The sequence below is a fragment of the Brachycentrus maculatus genome, unplaced genomic scaffold (genome assembly GCF_059751285.1).
Source record: "Brachycentrus maculatus isolate JH-2025_06_01 unplaced genomic scaffold, ASM5975128v1 h1tg000362l, whole genome shotgun sequence".
NCBI lineage: Eukaryota > Metazoa > Arthropoda > Insecta > Trichoptera > Brachycentridae > Brachycentrus > Brachycentrus maculatus.
Window position 1 is genome coordinate 350,999 of NW_028281111.1, and position 27,895 is coordinate 378,893.

Sequence of the window (27,895 nt, forward strand, 5' to 3'; positions counted from 1 at the left end):
ATAAATTTTATTAGAAAACCGTAAGGTTTAGTATACATTAAGTGCGCGTTGCAAGTAAATTTTCACAGTCGCCGTGATAGATTTCCGCCAATTGCAAAATGAATTCAAGAAATATTCATTTTCAAATGATCTGTGTGTTTGTAATGTATTTTTCATATATATAGAAATAGTGGTATTTACTATGTAAAACTTTAATTAAAAATGAAAGATGCGTGTTAAGGAGAGTGTAATATTACTAATCCACGAAGTAAGCAATGCTTATAATATAATAATAAAAATAACCTACATTTTGTTAAGAAAAATATATGTAGGTAAATAAAATAAAACTAATCAATTTACTCAATAAAAAAAACCACTAATATGCCATCATGCTTCTTCCACGCAGAGATAACGCCACACCAGTCTGTCTTTGAAGCAATATTTGCCTCTTCTATATTCATGCATCTCCTCATACATACTCGCCGATTATTCCTGGATTTGGCTGGCTTAATCGATCACTTCATACACTTGTGTAACGTTCATTATTCTGCTCATTATTGAACATACCAAAAAGGAAAGAACGATACATGTTTTTATATCCAGTTGAGACACCTTTAAAATTTATTTTGAATATTAAATGCATTGTTAACTTTGTGGTATGGTAATTTATTACTCTCCTTATCATTCGTCGTTCACTTTGTTAAGGCCTACCCATAATTAATGATTAATTAAATTTAACCTACAAGTCCACTTTTAAAAATATTCCCACTGTGATTCATTTGATTGCCAACACCTATATATGGTATCAAACGTTTTGATCAATTATCACTAGTCTGTTTTTGGTTGGTTGGAAGCTTTTTAGCAATAAGCCCGCCAATGTACTTATTTCTTTTCTGTACATGTTTAAATAAATAAATAAATAAATTTGCCTAAGTTTGTCGGAAGATCCGCCACTGTCAGCCTGTATGGAGTGCACGTAGCTTGACAAGATACATTGTATAGATTTTCACTTCCGTTCATGAAATATGGCAATTGATGACTATTTATCACGCCCCAGCGACTCTCCTATCTTCCCGCTCTCCCGTGTGCTTGTCGCGAGATTAACGGTAAATAGTAATACTGTAATAAATTAATGTGTACATGTGATATGGAAATCGGATATACGCTTATTTCTTGCGAGTACCTACTTGAGCGTACTAAAACCGTCATATACATATATACATGTTAAAACTGACTTAGTTCGTAAAATTAGAAATTGTTTTTGCTAAATTAAAGTTTTTTTAACAAAAGGATTTTTTTCCGCTTGAAGTTACCATTCAAACATCTATCATCATCGCATTTTGACTGCATTCAGTACGCTTTTATCCTTCTCGTGACTAATTAGTAACTGTTATTTTTTCGGTTACCCGATTGGGATGGTTTCCATTTCTTCTTCTCGGTTTATATTGATTTTATTTCCAGCTTAAGGTTTTTTGCCAAATTTTCAACTATATTATAAACTAGAAATGCGCAGTACGCAAACAAATATTATATGTGCAATCGTTGGCGTGATAAGCTTTAAATCATAGGTGGCCAACTTTCAGTAGCCGGGCCAGAATTAAGAAATCAGATTTCTTTCCGGGCCGTAAAACAAAATTTCTTTTATTATTCAAAGCAAACATGAAATGTATTGTTTTTTTTTTTAAGAAGATATAACAAAAATGTGAATCAACCATATTAATAAGATAAGAGTTAGGCAATACAATTATATATATATATATATATATATATATATATATTATTATTATTATTTTTTTTTTTTTTGTTAGACGTGTGATTTTGTTTGTCAGAACTAAGTGCATCAATGTTGATACGTTAACGATTGATGTTGTTGCTACACGCAAACAGTTTTCCAAACGCTCGTCAGTGAATCTTGTTCTCATTTGAGATTTAATATGCTTCATTCGACTATTATCATGACTACTGTATAACTAGCTTTCACATAGCATTTTGACTTTGAGTCGCTCTAGCACTTAAAAAATGTATGAAATGCTCCGCGCGCCACAAGTACGCGTGGGCCGCGGGTTGGCCACCCTTGCTTGAAATGATCGAATCCAAAAACCGAATGATGCAACGACCTCCTTTCAAATATTATTGTTAACACTTTCGTTGCGTATTAAATATTGTCGTACAGATAAACTTAAATTCGCGATTTTTTAAAAACTCATTACTTTATATATTATTTGACATCTCAACATAGATGAAGAAGAAAATGGAGTCGGGGTATTTACGGGGTTTACGACCCGTTATATGCTCGTTAAGTGACCACTCTACACACGTGGGACATTCACCATTATACTCATGATTGACAACCACTATGAGTATTTAGGTTGTAAATCATGGGTAAAATGGTGAATGTTACATTTGTGTAAAGTGATTAGTTAACCAGCCTGTAACCTGTCGTAAGCCCTGTAAACACCCAGAGCTTATTTTAATTTTATAATTACTTAGTAAATACCATTATTTATTAAAATCTACTGTGACACGTATTTCGATGCATTTCGCTTCATTTTCAAATACCGTATGTAGTAAAATAGCAAGATTAAATAATGATGGAAAAAATAACAAAAGTTTGATTTGTTCAAAAACCGTGTTTGACAATGATTCGGAATGCATCGAAACACGTGTCACAGTAGATTTTAATAAATAGTGGTATTTACTAAGTAGAACATTTATAAAAAAGCATTATTTGTTTTAAAATGCTCTAAGACGGTCAAGAAATTGTCGTAAATTCGAAAAGTCTCATTAAACTCCGTTTTAAAAACTGTCCATTCTTCCGTGTGTAAGTTTAGTACGAGCGTCTGCGGATGTGGAGCATGCAAGGGCCGTTCCCCGTTCCCCGTTCCCCGATCCCCGATCCCCACGGGTGTGTAACTAGTAACTAGTAACTAGGAACTAGGAACACAGTTTAACCGGATCTACTTGATTAACTCCGAATACTTGTGTAATGGGTTTTGGCAAGACCGCCATTGCGGTGCCCGGTGATTGTCTGTAGACCCGCAAAAGCCCACCGGGGACTGATATAACATCGAGTTTATTTTTATTAATATGATTTATTATTAAATTTAAAATATTTTTCAGTGAATATTTCATTCATTCAAACCCTTATCCGCACCACAATGATGCATAGGGCACTGCATCATATACACGCAGTGTTATCTTGATCGTTAACACATGAAGGAAAGGTGATCAGCCTTCCGCTTCAGGTACCAGTCCAGGGTAATATGGAATAAATATTAGAGTGAAAAAATTATATTTATTTGAACCCCCTGGGAACCGAACCCCGGACCTCCAGAACGGTAGCCGAACGCGCATGATCATTACACTACGGAGGCAGACGAGAATATATATTCCAATGAATATTGCGTCATCGTTAAGAGTTTCTGGGTTCGAACCCACTCTACCATAATTTGATTACTATTTTTAATAATGAACTGCTTAGGCTCACAGAAATAGTATAAAATTAAAGTATTTTTGTAAATGATAAAAACACAAACATTTATCTTTTTATTCCAAATAAAAATGTTGGAAAATACCACCATTAAAACGATAAATCAATTGTTTTCTTATTTGCCCGTACCATAGGAACGTAGGTTAGGTTTGCATAGGTACACTTTATTTCAAGTTAAAATATTTACATATCGTCGTCTTACAGGAGAAAGTGACCAACTAACAAAACGTAAAATGTTCAGGAGGGCCATTTAAGTCACTTTTGCTTGGCAACAAAATAAACATCAATGCAGTTAGTCATTATTACCAAGTCAAAATATTATACTTCCAAGTTTAAAATCCTTTGTGATTTTTTCAGGGCAATATTAAGCTAGTAAGATATCAAATAGTCAATGATCACGTTTTTGTAAAAAAATGCACTTGGTCACTTCTCCTGTATGACTACGATATATGTTGTTTTGACGACAAACGAAAAATTAATTAACTGCCTATTTTACATAAATAAATATAACTTCTTGAAAATTGTTTTTTAACGAGAAGTATAGCAGCAGTGCATTAAATGTATTCCATTTTTAATTATTATTAAATTTGAAAAAATTATCTCATTGTATAGTCATTGGAAGAGCAATTCAAGATTTTTGCCAAAAATATGGGAAATACAATGTGTTTTGACTAACAAATATGCTATCACTAGCTTAGAGTTGCCCCTAAAAGTCGTAACATGTCACCGTTGTTTACACTGATTACCCAGAAAATATGTCGATATTTAGTTGACGTACTGTGAGTTTCATTCTCACGTGGGGCGTAAAAATACCACCCCCTCATTCGACAATGATTCATGTTTTTTTCTCTCGGAAAAATGAAATTATTTAGTATTAAAAGATCCTTGTCTCGACTTTTAACAGTTTGTTTGGTGCTGTAAAAACCTGAAACCTCTTCCCGTCTACTTTTTGGGGTCCCTTTTTTATAATGAATCGGTACAAAATAACCTTCGATACTTTCGTTGGAATAAGCCAACGTGATCTCCAAAAATTATGGCAACCCTGTACTTCGGCTACTCTCCTATAATTATTGATTGATATGCAATAGAAATATTATTAAATAATATGCCAGATTTAAAAAAATAATAATATTGAAAATTTTATTGTATTGCTAGAATAATAATATCTATCAATTCCTTAATTTGCTTATCCTTTGAGAAAATAAACACATTTCTTACTTCCTCTGAACTACTTATTAATTTTTATCTCATCGTTCTAACACCAAAGGTTATTGCACAAATTACTTACATATATAGTTACCACGATAACGCTAAGTAGGTCGAATAAATAAACCTAATTACTTGTATTAGAGTATAATTAGTTTATTTTAATGTATTAACGTACACGAGTATGTATCAAATCAAACCAAATATCAGCTTATGATCGACTTTTTTTCTTTCCCTTTAACATACCTTATAGGTGGCCTCCGTAGTCTAATGATCATCACGCTCGGCTACCGTTCTGGAGGTCCCGGGCTCAACTCCCAGGGGTGTCAAATAAATATAAGTGATTTTTTCACTCTAATATTTATTCAATATAACCCTGGACCCCCTGAGGGCTGATCACCTTTCTTTCATGTGTTAATGATCAAGATAACACTGCGTTTATATGATGCAGTGCCCTATGCACCATAGGTTGCAAATAAGGGTTGGAATGAAAAAAAAACATTTTATTTATTTTATTTTATTTTATTTTATTGGAAGGAAGAACAACAGTTACAATATATGATACATACAGAATACAAAAAATAAAATCATGAGTACCAATTATAGTTCTTCACAACTATACATAAGAGAGGTCTATATAAAGGAAGAGACATGAGACAAGGATGAGATAAAGAGAAAAGGAGATGGCAGTGATAGGAAAGGAAGAAAAGGAAAGGACAGGGAATAGAATTACTTTTTTAGGTTTATAAGATTTCGAACAATTTAGCTTTAAATTTTGAAAGATTGGAGTAGAACATATCAAGGTGGGTACAACATTCATTAAATTTCCCACAACTTCGATAAATAAAGGAATTTTTTGAATAGTTCTTTGTTGGTGCTGGATTATAAAAGGTATGACTATGCCTATTGATTCTAATTGGACAGTGAAAAGGTATCTGCGCAAGAAGATAGGGCATAGTCAACTAACATACCGTATAGTGCATTGGGCACTGAATAAGTATCGGCTATTAGGTTATGGATTTATGCAGTTCCATATTTCGTAATCGCAGATTACGCTTTCTATATCTTGAGTAAATGTTTTTGATATTTTACCACAAAAACGTTGATTTTATCAGTTTCATGATGGGCTCTAATCGGCCACAATCATAATTTTATTAAAATTAGAGGAATTGTGCTATTAATCGGTGAATTTTTCACATTTCGATGTGAACTGTTATATTGCAGAAACTCAAACGTTAAAGGAAAGAAGATTGTATACTCGAGGACAAAGGGTTATAAGTCTAAGGTCTAAACATGTCTAAAGGACTCGAGTTGTAGTCTCGTCACTAAAAATCAATAGAGGGATCGCGTTACTTCGAGTCGTAAACACGCCCGGCAGAAGTCTTCGACCATTATCGCCTTGGACCGACAATTAATTAATCCGATTACCAACTGAATTCGCGATAAACAAACCAAAGGTCTAAATCATCAACATTCCTCGGCTCACTGCTATAACTCGACCGCCATTTGGATTATAAAACTAGGTGCAAAATTACGCCGAAAGCTGAAATACGGCTGACGTTTTTTATAGCTCCATTATTTCAGGACCCAAGTATTTCAGCATTCAGTATTTTAATAAAACATTAAATTTATTTTAAGGGGATATTCGTTGACACAGAATTCATTCCCACGGAGACCACTGGAGACGTCACATCATGCCTGTTCACGCCCGATTTTTTTAAATAATGTACATTGGATATTTGTTTTTTTTTTTGAGTGAATATAGAAAAAAATATATTTATGTTTTCTTTAATTCCTTACTTTTTAATAACGCTTTTCTTTTCGAAACCATATAATTATTTCGTAGAAAAACTTATTTTTCAGTGCATTGACGGTGTTTTGAGAAAAAAAATTAATTACGCAAAATGCTACCTGGATTTAGAGAATATTATGTTGCGACTTAACGAATACTGGGCCTTAACAGTTTTTGTAATCAGTTTGTACGGTGTGCTGCTATTTCACGACTAGAATAAAATAATACTAATTACGTATATTCTGTATGAATGCAAAATTAAATATTTATTTATATTTAACCTTCAATGATCACCTTGCTGCTATGCTTACGTCTATCATCACCAGTGGCGTGCACAGAGTTTTTAATCAGGGTTGGCAGTAGGGTTGGGCAAAGATAAGTCATAGCTGGCACTGGTTGAGTTTCTATAAGGATCGTGAGTAATCCAGGGTAGACACTGCTTTTCTGCCTAAATAGAATGCATGACTGATCGTCACACCATTTTACACAAGGCAAAGAAATCACCACACACGTAAGTCTTACATTACTCCAGCTTCTTATTACCGACATGGCTTTGCTTTCTTAGAGAAATATAATACCTTGAATTTCATATTTCAGTAAAAAAAAATTAAAAACCCAATTGACGAGTTAACTTCGAATGATTTTTACATTTTATCAGAACACTAGTTTTGTATTGTGTATCCCGCTAGGCGTCGCTGTGGCTCTATCCGGTTTAATGGAAAATAAATAAAATAGAAATCACACATTTCTAATACGTCAAATTTTACAATTCTTATGAAACAATAAAAATGCAATCGAAAATGCTAAGTGACAGCAGCTATCAAGAAGCGCGCTGTCTGCCACGAGGAATTTCAATACATTCGTTAAATGGCGCTGCTATTCTGGTCAAAAAAAAAATTTTTTCAAAGAAGAAAAAACATGTTTTTTTTATTTATTTTAGTATTCGAATGCGATATTGTGTAAAGGTTAAAAAGCAATCGGTTAGTTGTAGCTTTAGGAGCATATTGCGAATGTGGACAATATATAGGGGTTGCAAACCATACTTTATTCCAATGTCCTCCCACAACAGAGAAGAAGAACTTCCTAAACAGCTTACTACAAGCAGTATATCAACTCCCCACCCAAGTATCCTTCATTCTTTCTGATCCTAATTCTAGAATTGCGGTCATAATCTATAAAAGGATAAAGTTAAACGCATTCGAACTATGAATTGATTATTTTTTTATTATTAAATAATATTTATTATTTTGTTTGTAAATAAAAATAAGACTTGAAACTGACAGAAACTGGAGGCTGCCCAGTAAAATAAAATAAAATTAAAAATTAAAAACTTTAGGTGACTCAAGATAATAATACTAAACGAACACTTACATTTTTATGTATAGATATACATATCGCTCACTCCTTTCAACAACGTCATATATCAAAAATCGCCAATTTTCAGTTGTGCATGTTTTCGGAATGCCCATAAAATGTACTATATCCCAGCAAAAGTGGCATATTTTTAATTTAATGTTTACACGCTACAGGGCAGAAAGAGTTGTTTTTGCATTTTGAAGAAAAGGTATTGTTTAATTAATTTTTTTTAAATATGCTAAATAGTTTTCAAATAGAGAAAAATCAAATAGAGCTTAATAATAAAAATGAAAATGGTATTTTCTGGCGTTTCTCATGTGTGTGAATATAATCCAGGATTCGGATCTCACATACTAATATAAGAGTTTCTGCTTAATAAAAAAGCTTCTTTACATCTCACCAATAGATGTCTCTAGTGAAGTTCTATTGATTCAAGAAGAAGGTTTCTAAATTTGTTCATATATATATAGAACTTCCAAGAATTTGAGTAGTGTGGTTGTCAATAATGGGTAGAATTGGTGAATGTTACACGTGTGTAAAGTGATCACTTAAACCAGCCTATGACGGTCGTCAGCCCCGTAAATGCCCAGACTTCCATATTCTTCTTCATCTTTGATGAGATGTCAAAAAATAATAGAGAAAAATCCTTCAGGTTTTACCTAAAAAGATCTGTTGCACAGTAAAAAGTTCAATAAGTGGCTTGATATTTATTTTTAATACATTTTATTATATTCTTAAACTTTAAAAACGATCTCCTGAAAAATCAAGTTTAAAAAAAAAAAAATATATATATATATATATATATATATATATATATATATATATATATATATATATATATATATATATATATATATATATATATATATATATATATATATATATATATATATATATATATATATATATATATATATATATATATATATATATATATATATATATATATATTATTATTTATTTCTCTGCTTTATTATTCTATTACGGTATCCAAATGAAGCGACGGAATTGCCTTTAGTTGTGTCGACTAAGTTCGTCAACTGTTGTAATCTACATTTTCCGTATGATGTTACGTAAGTGGGTACCTACGGAGGACGCACTTTGCAAAATGCTTAACTCGCGGAATACGGTTACGCAGATTTGGAAAATGGAGTGAAAATGCGGTGAATGGAAATGTGAGCGAAGATATTCATTCCTCCATTCTACTAACTTGTATTATTTTGAGTAGAACATCGTTTCGTAGCATTCAAACACACGGTGAATGAAAATCGTTGTAACTTGTAGAAAGTTTTTAATCAAGGGTTTTCAAGTAATATTATGACTTCAGTCGTTTAGTATTTATTATTCAATGAATATTAAAATTTTTTGACATCTCATCAAAATGAAGAAGAATATGGAAGTCTAGGCATTTACGGGGCTGACTACCGTCATAGACTGGTTTAACTGATCACTTTACACACGCGTAACATTCACCAATTCTACCCATTATTGACAACCACACTACTCAAATTCTTAGAAGTTCTATAAATATGAACCAATTTTGAAACATTGTTCTCGAATCACTAGAACTTCACTAGAGACATCTATTGGTGAGATTTAAATAAGCTTTTTATTGAGCAGAAACTCTTTTTTGAAAATAACTCCTGTAATTGGAGATAATCCAGATTTTGTGAACAAGTATTTGGACACACTCAAAATGTTGTGAATATTGATTCGTTATTTAGGGGGTTTTTATGCTAATGGGTGAAAGTAGACTGATGCAATCGAAATACGTTCTCTCAGACGAATGTGCGACAAAACGTCTTACGACAGACGTTCGAATGGTGATATAAGGAAAGAATCCAAGGCTGAGATGAGTATTATCGATAAAATTAATAAAGGTGTGTTGCGATACTTTGGGCATGTAAATCGAATGAATAAAGAAGAAATTGTTTAACTAATTTATGAGGCGAATGTGGTTGGTAATAGAACCCGAGGAAGACCGAGGTAAACTTGACATGATTTAGTACTTCAAATACTTGAGAGTGGTCGAGTCAGGAGTCGGAATAATCAGCTGGTATGCATGAGGAGACGCATGAATGTGGAAGAGGCGAATATTGTTTGCAAAGACAGATTGATGTGGCGTTTTATTCTCTCTGCCTACCCCTGCGGGGAAGCGTCGTAATGATTAGTTAGCTAGTTAGTTTAAGTAATGAGTGCTTCATGGTACATTTAAATATAAAAATTAAACTTTTTGAGGTTATTTATAAACACAGCTGGTTTTAAGAACTACATATCTTCTCATCAACAAATGAAAATACAATGTTTTGTTGTAATAAAAAAAACAGATGAAAATACAAATATTTTCACTGTTGATGAGAACATCCATAGTTCTCGAAACTAGTCGCGTTTACATTAATACACTCGAAAAATTAATCGTTTGTAAATGTTATATTTTTATATTTAAACCATCGTGTCCCACAAAGTTAAAGCCAAATCAATAATTAATAATAAGGTTAGCAATTTTTACTCTTTAACTTTTAATGATAATATGTTATAAGGATTGTGAAGACAGTCTCTATTATTATTTGAGAAATATATTTTTTCATTGATTGATTCGGCAGTCACTTAGTGGTAAAATTTATCAATTTTTAATTAATGTTTTACTTAGTACATACGGTGTTTGAAAATGATGCGGAATGCGTCGAAACACATGTCACAGTAGTTTTTAAGAAATGGTGGTATTTACTAAGTAAAACATTGATTAAAAATAAATATATTTTTGTTGGATTTAGTAAACATTTATAATATATTTAGTAAGAAATATGATTTCAATTAATAATATCAAGAAATTAAATAAGTTTATATGATCTTTGTTAGAAGCAAACTAATCCCAGCGTCCTATAATATATGAGATAGGTACTCCGATTCAAATTTCCATATTACACATTGCATTATTTCATCCAATTTTGCCAGCGAAGCACGCTGCAGCGCATATTTCATGGTTTATTTTTGTTTACATAAACCATACAGTTTGTGGTATAAACCAATAAACTGAACAACGATACTCCTGTGGAATTATTTTGTGAAATCCTGTTAAAAACTTCATTTTTTCGTATTATTGCGAATTTTATTGAATAAATATTACTACCAATGTGATACCAATGTGCCTACTGATAGTTTATTCATGTAAACACGTCTAGTTTCGAGAACATCTATAGTTCTCGAAACTTGTCGTGTTTTCAAATATAAACTCAAAAATAGTATTATACATATATTATGTCCGCCTCCGTAGTGTAATGGTCAGCATGCTCGGCTACCGTTCTGGAGGTCCCGGGTTCGATTCCCAGGGGGGTTTAATAAATATAAGTGATTTTTTCACTCTAATGTTTTTTCAATATTACACTGGACTGGTACCTGAAGTGGAGGGCTGATCACCTTTCCTTCGTGTGTAATCGATCGAGGTAACACTGCGTTTAAATGAAGCAGTGCCCTATGCACCATTGGGGTGCGGTAAGGGATTTATTATTTATATTAGTATTATACAAGTGTTTAATATTCATATTTAGATACGGAGTGCATTAATAATATTGTGGGACTCATTATACATATGCTCAAAAGTGGTAGTATTATACGAGCGTTTAATTTTTATTTATAACATTTTGAGTGTGTCCAAATATATGTAAAATGTTGTAAATAAATTTACTGGTCAAATTATAAGCTAAAATAATAAAAAAGAAAATTATATTTTCGGGCGTTTCTCATCTATGTGATTATATCATTTTAATTGTATAAGTAGTATTATCCAGAATTCTGATCTCACATAATAACAAAAGAGTTTCTGCTCAATAAAAAGCTTCTTTTCATCTCACCAATAGATGTCTCTAGTGAAGTTCTAGTGATTCCAGAACAATGTTTCTAAATTGGTTCATATATATAGAACTTTCAAGAATTTGAGTAGTGTGGTTGTCAATAATGGGTAGAATTGGTGAATGTTACACGTGTGTAAAGTGATCATTTAAACCAGCCTATGACGGTCGTCAGCCTCGTAAATGCCCAGACTTCCATATTCTTCTTCATCTTTGATGAGATGTCAAAAGAGAATTAATTTTCATGTTTGAACACGGGGTTCATTACAATATCGTGTTACTGACTCGTACATTTTGTGAAGCAATGCAACAAAATGGGAAGCGTTTTTTTGTCCGGAAATGTGATAATATCGACGGCCCCTACGTTAAGTACTCTATCTGCAAATCGGTTACTTTACAGGAGAGAGCTTAGAAGATTTTTTCAACGTATTTTTATTTATTAATTAACGGTTTTATCTCAAATTCTAAACTAGTATTATGCATTTAAAAACACGATAAAATAATGTATTAAATCTTTTGAAAACTGTATTCTTGGTCAAAATTAAGTAGTTAGCGTTTTAGGAGTTAAATTCATTTCGAAAATTCGATGTAGATAGCGTTTTATACGCCTGAAAACTAAACGTAATTTATTATTATATATATATATATATATATATATATATATATATATATATATATATATATATATATATATATATATATATATATATATATATATATATATATACATATATATATATTGTTTGTTTATATATGTAGATAACGGTCAGTTGATTATATACACCAAATATCTCAAAATTGACAAAAATGTAGTTAGAGCACTTTACGTAGGGCACGTCGATATGACTTCAGCGGTTACTTATCCCACGCCACCAATAAATCAAGCGAAATTGGTCGGAATTCTCCGGATACGCACACTATCAGCTAATTGATCAGTCGCACTGCCGAATGGGAATGGAGCAGTGGAGGTTGCCCGTCCACCATACACAGAACTAACGCAGACACATCTTAATTGGCGCTATTAAATTCTGATTTTGGTAAATGAGACTAATTGCGGCGCGGCGCGGCGCGGTACCCAGCCGGGGAGGGTTTGGTAGTTCTGTTCTCCTCGCGGAACTTTCGGCGGCTGTTGCAAATACTAGGGTTGCCATACCGCTCACTCCTTTCAAGAACGTCATAAATAAAAAATCGTCAATTTTCTGTTGTGTATGTTTTCGGAATGCTCAAAAAATGTACTTTATCCCAGCAAAAGAGGCATATTTTTAACTTAATATTTACCCGCTAAATGGCAGAAAGTGTTGTTTTGCTTTGCTTTGTGTTGTTTTGAAGAAATGGTATTGTTTGATTATTTTTTAAATATACTAAATATTTTTTAAATGGAGAAAAAACCTTCAAGTTTTACCTAAAAAGATCTGTTGCACAGTAAAAAGTTTAATAAGTGGCTTGATATTTATTTTGAATGAATTGTATTATATTTTTAAACTTTAAGAACGTTCTCCTGAAAAATCAAGTTTTTTTTATTTATGACGTTCTTGAAAGGAGTGAGCGATACATCCCGTATGTACGGGACTGTCACTGTGTTTGACCATCCTGTACCGTATTTGTGTCGCCTACTTTCAAAATCCGCCAGATCCATGTAAATCGATTTTACAAAAAATGTTAAATTCTCCGAGTAACATTTATGTTTAAAAGATTTGTCTATCATTAGATAAAATATAATGAAATAGAGAATTTTCCCATTTTTTTAGAAAATTATTCAGTCTTAAAAAAAAACACGAGACACAAACCGATAATGACGTCATCTTAATTTTTGACCTATCCCCGCTCTCTGATTGGCCGATATGGGTCAAAGAATGACATTCGTTTGATAATGCCCTAACAAGGCGAAACAATTGTCACAATATTAATTTTTTATGTGTTTTTATTAATAAAATACAACTTAGTAGACTCAAAAAATCTGTGATTTAAAATTAATACATAAATTCCGTATTTGGTTCCTAGAAGTCATGGTAACGCTAGCAGCTACTACTACCTGTTCTCACCGCTACGCCCGTTCGGCATTATTGGATTAGAAAATGGAAATTTCGACACTTGGAAACACAATGGATTCATTACATTCATATTTTTAGGCTGTTTTTTTTTCAATTATCGTACTCGTTTCCCGTACTTCCGCAGCCATCCGGATCTATTACGAATGCAATACACCTAGTTTAGGTATAACAAACTAACTAACTAACAATCACGCCGCTTCCCCGCAAGGGTAGGCAGAATTAGAATAGAACGCCACACCAATCTGCCTTTGCACACAATCTTCGCCTCTTCCACATTCATACATACACGCCGATTATTCCGACTCCTTACCCGACCACTTTCAACTCCGTACACATCTTTATTATTTACTCTTTTTTATAGCATGATAATATAAACACTTTTTGGATGTGTCCAAATTATTGTTCATAAATCTGTTCAAAATGTTCTCAGGGGTCTCCCAGTATGTAAAATAATCCGGTAAGGATCTTGCATACATTTAAAAGGTCTCTGAATAAAACTTACTCAAATCGACCATACATTCTGCCGTGAACTCGCACATATATGATTTTTATCTATAATTAGATATATTTAAAATTATTTTATTGATTTTTCATACCATATCATTATGAATCATCGGATGAATGAACAGCATTGTTCCGGTAAATTTGTTGTTTTTTTCTTTTCTTATTATTTTGTTTTTTATCACCTACATACCACTTTTTATGTCTCATATCAAAACGCTTTAATATATTTTTTCAAAGAAACTGTGATATCATAATGCTGTCTGTGAGTCACACTCGTATAATCTTTAGTGGTGTCATTGAGGCTAACAGTAATTCTTGGTAAATATTATGAGAACACGCAAAAACAGGTATTGAATTGAGGGTATTAGAAGCAAAAAACAGACTCTTAATAACTAGTTTTTACTTATAAAAAACTTATTATTGAAGTTTTTTTTGTGAAATCCTTTTATATAATTGTGAGTTAGTAAGTATTATGTTTTCGAGTGAGGGGGCTAAAAAATATTTATTTGGTGATTACTCTTTGCTAAGTATAGAAGTACTTCTTGCCTTACAGACAAAGGCTGCTAAATGAGTTGGCAAGAAAAAATGGCTCTAAGGAATAGGAAAAAAAAAACTTTCAATTGTCATTTTACCTAGTTTTTTAGACCTTGAATAAATTCCCATTATGAATTTAATATAGTTCATAGGTCGAAAATATGAATTATTCAGAATTAAATTAATGTATCATTTTATTTTAATATTATAAGAATAATTGTATGTGGGAAATTAGTCACATTATAATATTTTTTCCCTGTGTCTTAAATTGAATAAAACTTTGTTTTAAACTGCTTTTAAACGTGGTTTAAAACAAATTTTTAGTTTTATATCATCAAGTTTTATAAAATGTGCCACAAAGTATCTGTAAAAAACATTATTATATATATATTTTTTTTAAATAAATTTGTGCTCTGTGACCTATCACCATTTTCCTCCGCTAGTTTAACTATTAAATTACACTAGTAACGCAATTACATTACATTTATAAATAAAAAATTAAAGGTTTTTTTTCAGAAAAATATGACGGCTGTCCAAACTCAAAACACAGTAAGGGACATTTTTTTTGTAGTACGTTTTCTAAGTAGAGTTTAAGTTTAAGTAGATTCTACTTAGTCCAAAAATGTCCCTAACTGTGTTTTAAGTTTGGACAGCCGATGACTTTCATCATTTTTACCTTTTGATCTTCAACAATCATGGTCTCACTTGAGCATTCAATAAGTTTGTAATTTTTCTTATCCAGGTCACGTTGGCGGTTGCGGTATAAACGAGGATGTCGTCCAATGGATGGAGAAGATCCAGAACTCTGCCGTAGAAGATGGCGAGCCGCACTCCCCACCCCCCTCACACAAGACGCACCAATCTCACACACACCCCAACGCCAACACCATCAGGGATGATGTCAAAAGAAACCCCTTTAATGGGTAGGTCTCAAGTTTCGTTTACTTTGCAATATTACTTGAAAACATCCTGTCCGCCTCAGTTGCGTATTGGTTAGTGCGTTTAATTACCGGGTTCAATTCCCAAGGGGGTAATAATAAATATTATAAATTTTCATCCTGATATTTATTTCATATTATTTGTAACGAAGTGCAGCATTGATCACTTTGCCTCCGTTTTAGTAACAATTAAGAATATGCTGCGTTAATACGATGCAGTGCCCTATGCACCATTGGGTGTAGATAAGGATTAGAAGAATGAGGAAAAACGCTAAATAGGATTGATTTTAAATTTTCCTAAATCTCATAATTTTATAGGCATTTTGTTTGCTGTTCATTTCTTTTATTTGTTGCAGTCTTTCCCATTATTATTATGGATTATGTTGTAGCCTCAGTTGTCCGTCAATGGAATATAGAATAAGAGTTGGGTTGTGGTCCCGTGGTTAGTGCATAAAAAACATCCAATGTTGGGAATAAAAACATAATAAGTAAGAAAAGTTAGGAGAAAAAGAGTGTGGTAAATTTTTCTTACATCAATCAACTATTATTAAAATTGCGATGCCTGTATTGTATATAGGAGATACATTTACCAAAGGATATATTTGTAACTGATTTTTTTTAGGAAAAAATTATCTGACTTTAGTATCCAGTCAAAATCGCTGGTCAACCGAGTACAATATTTTTAACACATCTAACAAGTAACTTCTTTATTCAGGTATGACTTTGATACTCCCGCTGATGCAGCCACGATGGGTAGGTTCTCAAAGTACTCTTGGGAAGCCAACCAGCCGCACAGTCGGCCCAAGAGGGCCACTAGACCCAAGGAAGACAACAGGAACACTTGTTCGCTCTACATACAGACTGATCCACTCATTTGGAGACATATAAGGGAGGGCTTCCCAGATGTAAGTAAACCATCAAATATTAGTGTTACATTTAATCATTAGAGTGCCGAGATTCCATATATCGACTCTGGTATACTTTGCCAAGAATACAGCAAGTCAATATACCGATGATAATGCTAGTGTATTTTGGCGATCAAGCTAATAATATTCACAAATAAATAAATTTAAATAATTTTTAGTGAAAAATAAAAATACCTATTTTGTTAAAACCTTTTCTTTTCGCCCTTATAATGTTGCATTCGTCTAATAGTGATATTAAAAGCAATTGTTATGCTCAAAGTAATGATAGTGACTATGAAATTATAATGTTTACCAATCGGAGGATGCGCTCGATGGTGAAAACTCCGAGGACAAGCCGATTTCGCATGACTTTAAAACATTCTTGTAAATAGATTTATATTATCCACTGACACTTCGTGATGGAATTGCATTTTTAATTTATTATTAGATTAAAACCAATATTTTTAGCTTTTCCACTTTTTTTTATTTTTTTTTTTATTCTTCTTAATTCTTGTAAATGAATTTTTTTCCTCTCCTCAAATTTCATTTATTTTTTAATAAGTATGTTTATTACAAAATGCTGTTTTATTTCAGTAATTTGATCTGTTTTCCATCGATATCTAAAAGAAATACTAAAATCGAACAAAATATTATTTTAAATTTATCTTTTTCTACACACCTATTAAAATTTTTTTTTTTTTTCAAAAAAGTCTTTTAAATTTTAGTATACATACAAGAAAAAATCTCAGCACTAAAACGGTTAGTAAATTGGTGATTGCTAATTTTCCTATGTTTAAATGACTATTTACTTTTTCCTCAACAGCACCGAGATTATTCAAAGAGAGCAGAAATAGATGAGAAGACAAGAGAAGAGATCTTATCTCTCATTGCCCATCACGTTACAGCTGTCAACTATATCTATCGTGACACAAAATTCGATGGAAGAATCGAACACCGTAATATCAAATTTGAAGTGCAGAGGATTAAGGTAAAGAAAACACAAAGCAAACAATTATCATCAGACCTAAACCATACATATCATATAAAAGTACTATTAATCAGATGACGCGGGTATATTTGAAATAGATGATATTATTGGCCCTGTTATCCATGATTGCACGACTCATGATAGACAAATAACTAAATAATAACTCAAAGAAAATAAATAACTAAGTAATAAATAAATATTTTAAAATATCTCCTTTAACAAAAACTAAGAACTACGCCGTTTCACTCACCAATCTGTCTTTGCAAACAATCTTCGCCCTCTTCCATATTCATGCATCTCCTCATACATTCCGACTCCTGACCTGACTACTTTCAAGTATTTGAAATACTTGATCATGCCAAGTTTTACTTGGTCTTCTTTTTGCTTTTATTGCATTCTTCTACTATTATTCTGCTTCTATTATTCTATTGTGGAAAATATCTCCTTGGCATTGGAAAACCCAGTGAGGACATTTCATTTTTTAATTGTAAATGTGTATTAAGAATTTACAAAATCATAATAATTTGTTCTCATTGGCATATATTAAAAATATCTCTTTTTGGCATGGGAAAACCCAGTGAGGACACATTGTAATTTTTTAATTATAAATGTCTATTGAAAAAAAAATTTATCAGAATTATTTGTTCTCACTGGTATATATTAAAAAATCTCCTTGGCATGGGAAAACCCATTAAAGGCACATTGTAATTTTTTTTATTGTAAATGTGTATTAATTTTTTTTACAAAATTACAATACTTTGTTCTCATAGAGTTTTCCCAGGCCGAGGGGATATTTTACAATATTTGATTATGAACTTATTTGTTCATATGTGTTTAAAACATTATATTGTCTATTTTTACAATTTGATATTTATACTGTGTATTTTATTTTTAGATTGACGACGACTCTGCCTGTAATTCCCACCATTTTCCCGGAGAATCTAATCAATTCTGTTTGGAAAACATTGATGTTTCCAACTTTTTGAATCTCCATTCTCTGGGAAATCATGAAGACTTCTGCCTCGCATACGTCTTCACGTACAGGGATTTTACCGGCGGAACTTTGGGTATATTTCAAATATGTCTCCAAACCGTTTACTATTAATTGCCTTCAACATTTTCATAGCCACAAATAAAGTACGCCGCAGTGCTCATCAGGCCAAGTATTTTTTGTAAAAATTAAAAGTGTCTAATGTTTTTTAAGGCTGAGACCTTGAGCTTGTCTCAAGTGTTCAAATCAGTATCCGTTCAGCCACGGTCAGGGCTGCACATGTGTCCAATCCCGATTTTGTTAAAGAATGGATATTGGATATTTTTTGATTTTTAGAATATGCATAGAAAAAATATTTTTATATATTTTTTTTAACTCATTACCTTTCAATAACTCTTTTCTTTTCAAAACCATATAATTATTTCGAAGAAATCCTTATTTTTTCAATGCAAAAATGGTGTTTTAACACACTATCTGCGGGCGGATTCGCGCTTATAATGGAGATAAAGATCTCTGAAAAGAAATTGTGACATTTAACCATACTGTATACATCGATATGAGATCAAAAGATGTCGCAAAAGTCATGTGTAAAAATAACTTACACGATGAGTCGAGTGAAAAGGTAAAATTACCCTTCCCGCCGAACACCACCAGTTGAGTGAAACGATAAAATTACCCTTCCCGCAGATAGAAGAAAAAGATTAATTACGTAAAATATTACCTAGATTTAGAGAAAATAATGTTGCGATTTAACAAATACCGGGCCTTAAATTATAATTTACTTACCAAATGTTATATCTCATATCAATTGATAGTTTTATTCATGAAGTTAAACCAGTTAAAAATTTTCATTGTCAGACAGGGTTGTCACACTGAGTCAAACATGCATGTTTTATTACTTCCGAGTATCTCATTTCTGGCAACCATCACGTCAATTCATTTTCTTTTATAAACTTGGTTATTTTTCTTCTAGGTCTCGCTTGGGTTGCCTCTGCCAGCGGCGCCTCGGGCGGCATCTGTGAGAAGTATAAGACTTACACGGAGACGATAGGTGGGATGTATCAGAGCACAAAACGCTCCCTCAATACTGGGATCATCACCTTTGTGAATTATAATAGTAGGGTGCCGCCAAAAGTTAGTCAGCTGACTCTAGCTCATGAAATAGGCCACAATTTCGGTTCGCCGGTAAGGATATATGCCCTTTACACTTATTGTAGTTTGGGTGTGTTAATTTCAAATAATCAAGCAATGATTAGGTTTGTATATACTCGGGCGGCTGTTATGTGTGAAAATTCCCACACCGAGATAACTCGGATAAACTTAACCTGCAGAAAAGACCACTCCCGAATACATATTCTTCTTCTTCTTCTTTCCATGTTCGCTCCCTAGGTGGAGCATATGGCCAACACGAGACGTCTCGAAGTCACTCTGTCACGCGCCATTTCCTTGGCTTCCTCCCAGGTCAGTCCGGCGTCTCAAAGTTCCGCTGAGTATAGTCGGTGAATGGTCGTCAGCGGCCTTCCAGGGTGCCGGAATCCTCGGGGTTGGAAGAAGAGACATGAGGGGTTGATGCTCTCAGGTGGCATTCTAAGGACATGTCCCAACCATGTCCACCTTCTCCTCTTCAGGACTTCCAGTATGAGGGGCTGTTGAGTTCTTCTCCTCACATCCTCATTCCTGACGAAGTCGTACCACTTTATACCCAGTATTCGCCTCAGGCACCTATTTTAAAAATTTGCTAGTTTCTTGCTTTGAGCTTTGGTGAGGTGCCACGACTCACATCCGTACAGCAACACTGTTAGGATGCAGGCGTTAAAGAGACGACACTTGGTTTTTGTCGAGTAATACATATACTGAGGTGAAAATAAATACAATTTATGGTATGTAGAAGCAAGGAAGTGACAAAAGGGGGGAAAAGATCCGATGAGAGTCTCGGTAATACTGCGAGTCCTGCAATGTGGACTTAACTGGTTAAAAAATAGTGTTTTTTTTATTATAATTTTTTTAAACTTTTTAATTTTTCAATGATTACTGAAGGGGTTAAAAATATATTCAAATAAATGAATGAGTATTGTTGATGTTAATTAATTGAATGGCTATTCAAATGATTCTTCTTTCCACAGCATGATTATCCAAATGAATGCAGGCCAGGCGGTCCGAATGGCAATTTTATAATGTTTGCCTCTGCCACGAGTGGAGATAGACCAAATAATAGCAAATTCTCCGCTTGTTCGGTGGGCAACATCTCCAACGTCCTGGACGCCATGGTAGACAATAAGAAGAGGAACTGCTTCACCGCCAGCGCCGGCGCTTTCTGCGGAAACAAGATTGTGGAAGCGGGTGAAGAATGCGATTGCGGTGTGTAAAAATACCTTCTTTATCTTTGTTATGAACTTTTGTCCTCCAAACCTTATATTTATCTTCTTCTTCTTCTAACCCTTATCCGCACCCCAATGGTGCATAGGGCACTGCATCACATAGAAGCAGTGTTATCTTGATTGTTAAATACACGAAAGAAAGGTGACGGCGCGAAATCAACAGTTTGGTATTTCTGAATATGTACGAACTTGTATGGGTGACGTCATCTGAAATAAACTACAGCCAATATCACGGTCGATAATGAAGTTACATGATTAAAAGTTATGAAAGGTTACAGGAATAGGTCCACAGATGACAGTACAATAAATATTTACAGTAAAGATGCGCCAAATTCAAATATATGATGTTTGACGTGTATGGCCGTCCATACTCCTTTAGCAAAAGCGCGTGGCGACGTTTTATTCCGTCCATACTCCCGGACAGGTTAAATAATTTTTTTTTTTTAATTCAATATATTTTCTAAAAAACAAAAAAATCCCATGTTTATTTAAAAAAATTGTAGTTATTTGATTTTACCTCTAATTTTTGTAATGTTATGTTTTCAGGCTACGATGATGAAGAGTGTCAGGATAAATGCTGCTACCCTAGAATACTTAGTGATCTAGATCGATTGAAGAATGAATCGGCCAAAGGTTGTCACAGGAGATACAATACTCAGTGCAGGTTCGTAAAATCTTTCTTTGTGCCGTGTTTTACGCCGTACTTACATATTCAAAGGGTACAAAAGCTGTAAACCCACGTGAGTGTGACATGTATAAAGATACAACAGTATTCCAGCTTGATTTTTTACTTCTATGTACTGAGTACAAGGGAAAGATACGCCGTTGCCTTTTGGCTTTTACAGATGAAAATGACCACTGACCTTTAAGTATACTGCCGTACTATACGTAGGAATTCAGAAATCAGAGAAAGAGAAATATGTAAAAAAGATTTGCATTTAAATTAGTTGGAGCACACTAAGGACTGGAAAGGTATTTCTGCCCGTTTGGTCGATTAATGCTTAAGGATGGCAAGGGTATTTTTACCTTCTGCGCCGGCTTCATTTCAAAGCAGAATAGAAGGAATTATCCAATGTTTTTGTACGAATATTGTATACCAATCTTTTTATTAAGGTCTTAACTATATGAGCATAGTTATCAAATCCCGTTGCCAGCAGTCCGCAGACGTAAAACCAACCGTCCAAAATGTATTAATATACATCGTAATTTTAATGGCATCCGAATTACAAGCAAACAGCTTTTTACTCAAGACTAATAAATAAGAAGGATAAACCTTTTTACTTTGAAACTGGTTGGCATTTTTACTATCAACCCTTTCCACTCTGACCATTTTTTCTCATAACTGATCAGCTACTCTGAAAAATGCGACGTTTTTCTACCAATAAAATAAATATTAAATACATAACTAATAAATAATAATAAATATAAATATTATTGATTCTCTAATTTCGGGCACTCTGTCTGGGAATTCGTATGACCATGTTAATTAAGATTAACTGTATTTATCAAAAATATTTTTTTGGTAGAATATACTTGGGTGATCAGTGATTAAAGTTATACCTGCGCCGGGCCAGACATTGTGGCCCACGGAGCTGCCTACTAGAATCAAACGGGCCAGAATGTCTGGCCTACAGAGTGGTAAGAGTTATGTTAGTGATTTTAAGCAAAATTTTATTATGTATTTGAAAAATACATAAAGTCAAAAAACCCTGTTAATAAAAAAAGTATTCACTAATCTTTTTAATTTGTTTTGTATTTCCAGTCCGTCCCAGGGTCCGTGCTGCCAGTCTGACACGTGTCGCTTCGTGCCGGCGTCACACCGAGCCGTGTGCAAGTCGGAGAGCGACTGCGCCTGGTCTTCCACCTGCGATGGTCGCTCACCCGAGTGCCCCAACCCTCGCCCCATGGCTGACAAGACGAGATGCAACAATGGTAAGTTGCCACACACCATCTGACTGTGAATGTAGCAACAACAAAAAACCGTAAATCCAAAGTTTGTAATTTACGAATGTGAAATTTTATTTAAATCGCTTACACACAGTAATGATTTTCAATCAATTTGTATTTTCGGTTTACAAAATATCAAAAAATTGAGTGATGAATTGGAAATAAATTCATATTAAATATTTTAAATTGTAAGATTACGTACATTATATGTTACTTGTTGACGCTTTTTACAAAAGATCTACAAATTTAATTGCAATCTCTTAAAAAAGACGAAAAAATATCATGGAATAAGAAATATATAATGATTAAAGAAAACACTTCGTTTTTTACCACTTGAGTTTTATTATAGACTACATGTTTCAGAAGTTAAACTTCCATCATTCAGGTCTGTATAATAACTAAAATATAAAATATAAAATTGTTCTATAAATAATACTCATTTCATTCTCATAAATTAAAATTATTACACTTTGTTCCATATAAAGGCCAAATTATGAATTATCTTGAAAATGTAGAAATCCAAAAAAACCTGAATTCTAGTAATAATTTATTAAATAATATATTGTTTCAAAATTCTTCACCATTGCTTTCCATTTTTCCTTTATTTTCAAATTCCGTCCCTTGACTAACCCCTTCCCCTTACTTTCCCCTCTCCTTATTTATAGAACAATTTTATATTTTAGTTATTATACAGACCTGAATGATGGAAGTTTAACTTCTGAAACATGTAGTCTATAATAAAACTCAAGTGGTAAAAAAACAAGTGTTTTCTTTAATCATTGTAACATGTCTTGCCACAAAGTTAATGCCGAAACAATAAATAAGAAATATAAAATAATATAATTATGGATATTTCATATTTCACAGTAGATATTAAAGTAAGGGCTACCCTTAGATAAATTTCCAAATGGCTTTTTTGTGGAACCCTGTTAGTAACTTTAAAAAAAATATATAAGTAACAAAAAATCTCACTGTGTTGCGATTTATTGTACATATATGTATTGAGCCTTAATATATATACTTTATCGTTTTTTATTGCAGGCACTCAGCTGTGCATCAAGGGCGAGTGTTCCGGGTCAATATGTCTGGAATGGAATCTCAACGAGTGCTTCCTCACCTCCCAAATAATCCCCAACATAGACAAGAGAAAGCTGTGCGAGCTGGCTTGTCAGAATGGCACGGACCCTTCCACTTGCCGGAGCACCAGCGAGTTTGCTCACTCCGTGGGCCTTCCGACTGGAGGGATCAGCTTGCGGCCCGGGTCCCCCTGTGATAATTTCCAGGTAATCTCTTCTCCTTCTTGGCTACATCCCAACTTATCGTCTTTGTAGACTGCTGGGGTCAGCTCTCCGCGTCCTCAGGTTGTAGGTCCTTCTGTCGTGGACAACGTCATCAAGGCCATGTCTTATCTTTGCAGCATCCATGATTTTTTTGGTCTTCCTCTGGATATCTCTAGATATTTTTCCAGGTAATCTCTACTACTCGTAACTGCTTCTTACAAAAAAGAATAATAATTTACATTATTTTTTCAAATAATAATTATTCCGCCTCCGTAGTGTAATGGTCAGCACGCTCGACTACCGTACTGAAGGTCAAGGGTTCGATTCCCAGGGGGAGTCAAATAAATATCAGTGATTTTTTCACCTTTATATTTTTTCACCTTTATATTTTTTCAATATTACCCTGGACTGGTACCTAAAGCGGAGGGCTGGTTACCTTTCCTTCTTGTGTTTACGATCAAGATAACACTGCGTTTGTATGATGCAGTGCCCTATGCACCATCGGGTGCGGATCAGGGTTTAAAGAAAGAAAAAGAATTATTCTACAAGTCATCTGTCAAGTCTGAACTCGTGACAAAATTTTGCATTCCCTACATTAACATCAAAACCTTATTGAGAAATATATCCACAATGTGATCTTCCAGGGCTACTGCGACGTTTTCCTCAAGTGCCGGGCGGTGGACGCGGAGGGGCCGCTGGTGCGCCTCAAGAACCTCCTGCTGAACCGCAAGACCCTGCTGTCCATGGCGCAGTGGGTCACCGAGTACTGGTGGGCCGTGCTGCTGCTGGGCGTGGTGTTCGTGGTCTGCATGGGGCTCTTCATCAAGTGCTGCGCCGTGCACACGCCCAGCTCCAACCCGAAACAGCCGCGCGCAAGGTATTCTACTCTTTCAGCACCCAAATCTTTATATTAACTCATTGTATAACTTATATCGTAGTCATACAGGAGAAAGTGACCAAGTGCATTTTTTACAATAACGTGATTATTGACTATTTGATATCTTACTAGCGTAATTTGCCCTGAAAAAAATCCCAAAGGATTTTAAACTTGTAAGTATAATATTCGTCCGCCTCCGTAGCGTAATGGTCAGCACGCTCGGCTACCGTTCTGGAGGTCCCGGGTTTGATTCCCAAGGGGGGTAAAATAAATATAAGTGATTTTTTCACTGTAATATTTATTCAATATTACCCTGGACCTGAAGCGACTGATCACTTTTCCTTCATGTGTAAAAGATCAAGATAACACTGCGTTTATATGACGCAGTGCCCTATGCACCATTGGGTGCGGATAAGGGTTTAAAAAAAAAGTATATTATATTGACTTGTTAAAAATGACTGACTGCATTGATGTTTATTTTCTTGCCATGCAAAAGTGACTTACATGGCCCTCCTGAACATTTCATGTTTTGTTAGTTGGTCACTTTCTCCTGTACGACTACGATTCATTAATCACTTAATGCTAGGTTTTTTTTTATAAAAAGTGTGTAAAAAATGTTAGGTTTTTTACGTGTTTGATTCAAAGTTTATCCACTTTTCAAATAAAATATAACAATTTAAGTATATTTAATTTACAATTATGTCTATAATATTTTTTAGTAATTCATCGTCGAAAAAGTAATTGAAAAATTCGTATAGTTGAGTGAATAAACACATTTAGCATGCGAGCGTGACTCGTTCAGAAGTATGAAGCGGTTAAATGTTAAAATCAAACACTGATTTTTAGAGTCTACTAAATTGTATTTTATTATTAAAAACATTTAAAACAATTGTTTCACCTTGTTATGGTATTTTCAAACTAATGTGAAGAAAATGGACTGAGGGTCCTTATATAGCTATACAATTCTAGGTAATTAAGTAATAGTTGCAACATGTCCAGTAATAATTTACGGGTGAAAACAATTGTTAATGGGGCATATAGGTATCATATGCATAATTTTTACGTTTATCAGTGTTTGATTTTAACATTCAACATATAAATTAAAATGAAGTTCTACAAAATAAACGCCAAATCTATGAATAGGGTAGTAATAATAATTTACGGGAGAAAACATTTATTTATTCTGACCCCTGAAACCTCTAGCGCAGTAACCAAACACTCTAACCCAGGGGCTCCCAATCTTTTTCACCCCGCGGCACACTTACAAGCTTAGTATTTTTTCACGGCGCCCTACATTAGTAAGCTATTTGGAATAGATATAGTGACTATATATAGGGTCTTTCAATAAAGGCTTTCAAACTTTTGCAGTTAATGGAGATTGTTATTGTTGATGCTACATCTCTGACGCACACTTTGTTTTATTAAAATTTAAAGATAGAAAGCACTGAATGAAAGATCCTGTATATATTATAGTCGAAAAAAATAGGTACCTACAATAATAGTAGTTGGGTAGATTGGCACAAAAATTATAACATCCAAATTATGAAATGGAGTTTTATTATATTTACAAGAATTCAGAATTGAAACAGAGAACAACAGAAAAGAAAATATTTGTGGTTTCGGATAATGATAGAGGATCGACTCACGGCGCCCCTCTTTACTTTCTATGGCGCACCAGGGCGTCGCGGCTCACACTTTGGGAACCCCTGCTCTAACCGCTTCACTACAGTGGCAGACACACATTCTATGTAGCAATCCAAGCCATTATAGTTGTCATGTGATTAAGCATCTTTTAAACCCGATCTATTTCTCACCGTAGACGCTTGTCGGAGACGCTGCGTCACCCGATGAACACGCTCCGGCGCATGCGGCGCCCGCACTACCCGGGGGGCGCGGCGCCGGCGGGGCGCGGCGGGGGGGGCGGGGGCGCGCGCTCCGTGCCGCCCCCCGGCGCCTCGGGGGCAGGGGGCGGGGGGCGGCGCTCCCAGAACCCGCCGCAGCGAGGGCAGCCGCAGAGGGGGCAGTACCAGCAACCCAAAGGTAAAGGCCACAACACAGGTAATACTAATATTATTACTTCATCTCGTCCCCGTTAAGGATCAGATGGATCCTCAATTTGGATTTGTAGATCAGATTGATATATGTTCTTCTTCTTCAAACCCTTATCTGCACCCGAGGGCACTGTATCATATAAAGGTGATCAGCCCTCTGCTTCAGGTACCAGTTCAGGGTAATATTGAATAAATATGACTTTTTATTAAATATTATTTTTATTATTATTAGAGTGAAAAATCACTTGTAAATACTTGAACTCCCCCCCTGGTAATCTAACTCGAGACCTCCAGTACGGTAGCTAAGCGTGCTGACCATTACACTACGGAGGCGGCCAATATGTACCTACATATTGTTTATATTATAATGATATACATACATATATACCTAAAAATTATAAAGGAAAAACGCTTTTGTTTTACCACTTGAGTTCATTTTATTATAACGACTAGTTTCGGAAGCTATGCTTCCATCTTCAGGTCTAAAAATAAACTGTTTATATTATATTTCATGTTTATATTTAGACCTAAAGATGGAAGCATAGCTTCCAAAGCGAATGTTGAAACAATAAATAAAATAAAATACCTAAAAATTATTTTTATAATGATAAAAATACCTAGATATGATTTATCCGCAGCATCTGCACCGACGCACGCAGGCGCCAGTGGAAGGGGAGAGCTGTATGCGGGGGCGTACTCGGGGCCCGCGTACGAGCTGCGCCCCACCAAGCATGTCTGACAGTACCCGAACCCCCACCACAACCGCAGCGACGAGTACCC

At 34.3% G+C, this 27,895-nt stretch overlaps 1 protein-coding gene across 2 annotated transcripts in view; it reads left to right on the forward strand.

The window, feature by feature from the left end:
* The window catches only part of kuz (zinc-dependent metalloprotease kuz), a 181,555-nt gene extending 153,663 nt beyond the window's left edge, over positions 1 to 27,892 (forward strand). Inside the window, exons 5-16 of one of the 2 annotated variants that reach the window (XM_088269752.1) lie at positions 15,503 to 15,683; positions 16,414 to 16,603; positions 17,427 to 17,591; positions 18,487 to 18,658; positions 19,556 to 19,767; positions 20,706 to 20,940; positions 21,507 to 21,624; positions 22,723 to 22,892; positions 23,949 to 24,190; positions 24,832 to 25,064; positions 26,884 to 27,104; positions 27,754 to 27,892. In XM_088269752.1, coding sequence (XP_088125878.1) covers positions 15,503 to 15,683; positions 16,414 to 16,603; positions 17,427 to 17,591; positions 18,487 to 18,658; positions 19,556 to 19,767; positions 20,706 to 20,940; positions 21,507 to 21,624; positions 22,723 to 22,892; positions 23,949 to 24,190; positions 24,832 to 25,064; positions 26,884 to 27,104; positions 27,754 to 27,854 — 2,240 coding nt within the window. In that variant the 3' untranslated portion in view covers positions 27,855 to 27,892. Of the gene's footprint in view, positions 1 to 15,502; positions 15,684 to 16,413; positions 16,604 to 17,426; positions 17,592 to 18,486; positions 18,659 to 19,555; positions 19,768 to 20,705; positions 20,941 to 21,506; positions 21,625 to 22,722; positions 22,893 to 23,948; positions 24,191 to 24,831; positions 25,065 to 26,883; positions 27,123 to 27,753 lie in introns of both variants that reach the window. The other variant, XM_088269751.1, reaches the window with a different exon arrangement.
* The last annotated feature ends 3 nt before the right edge of the window (positions 27,893 to 27,895 follow it).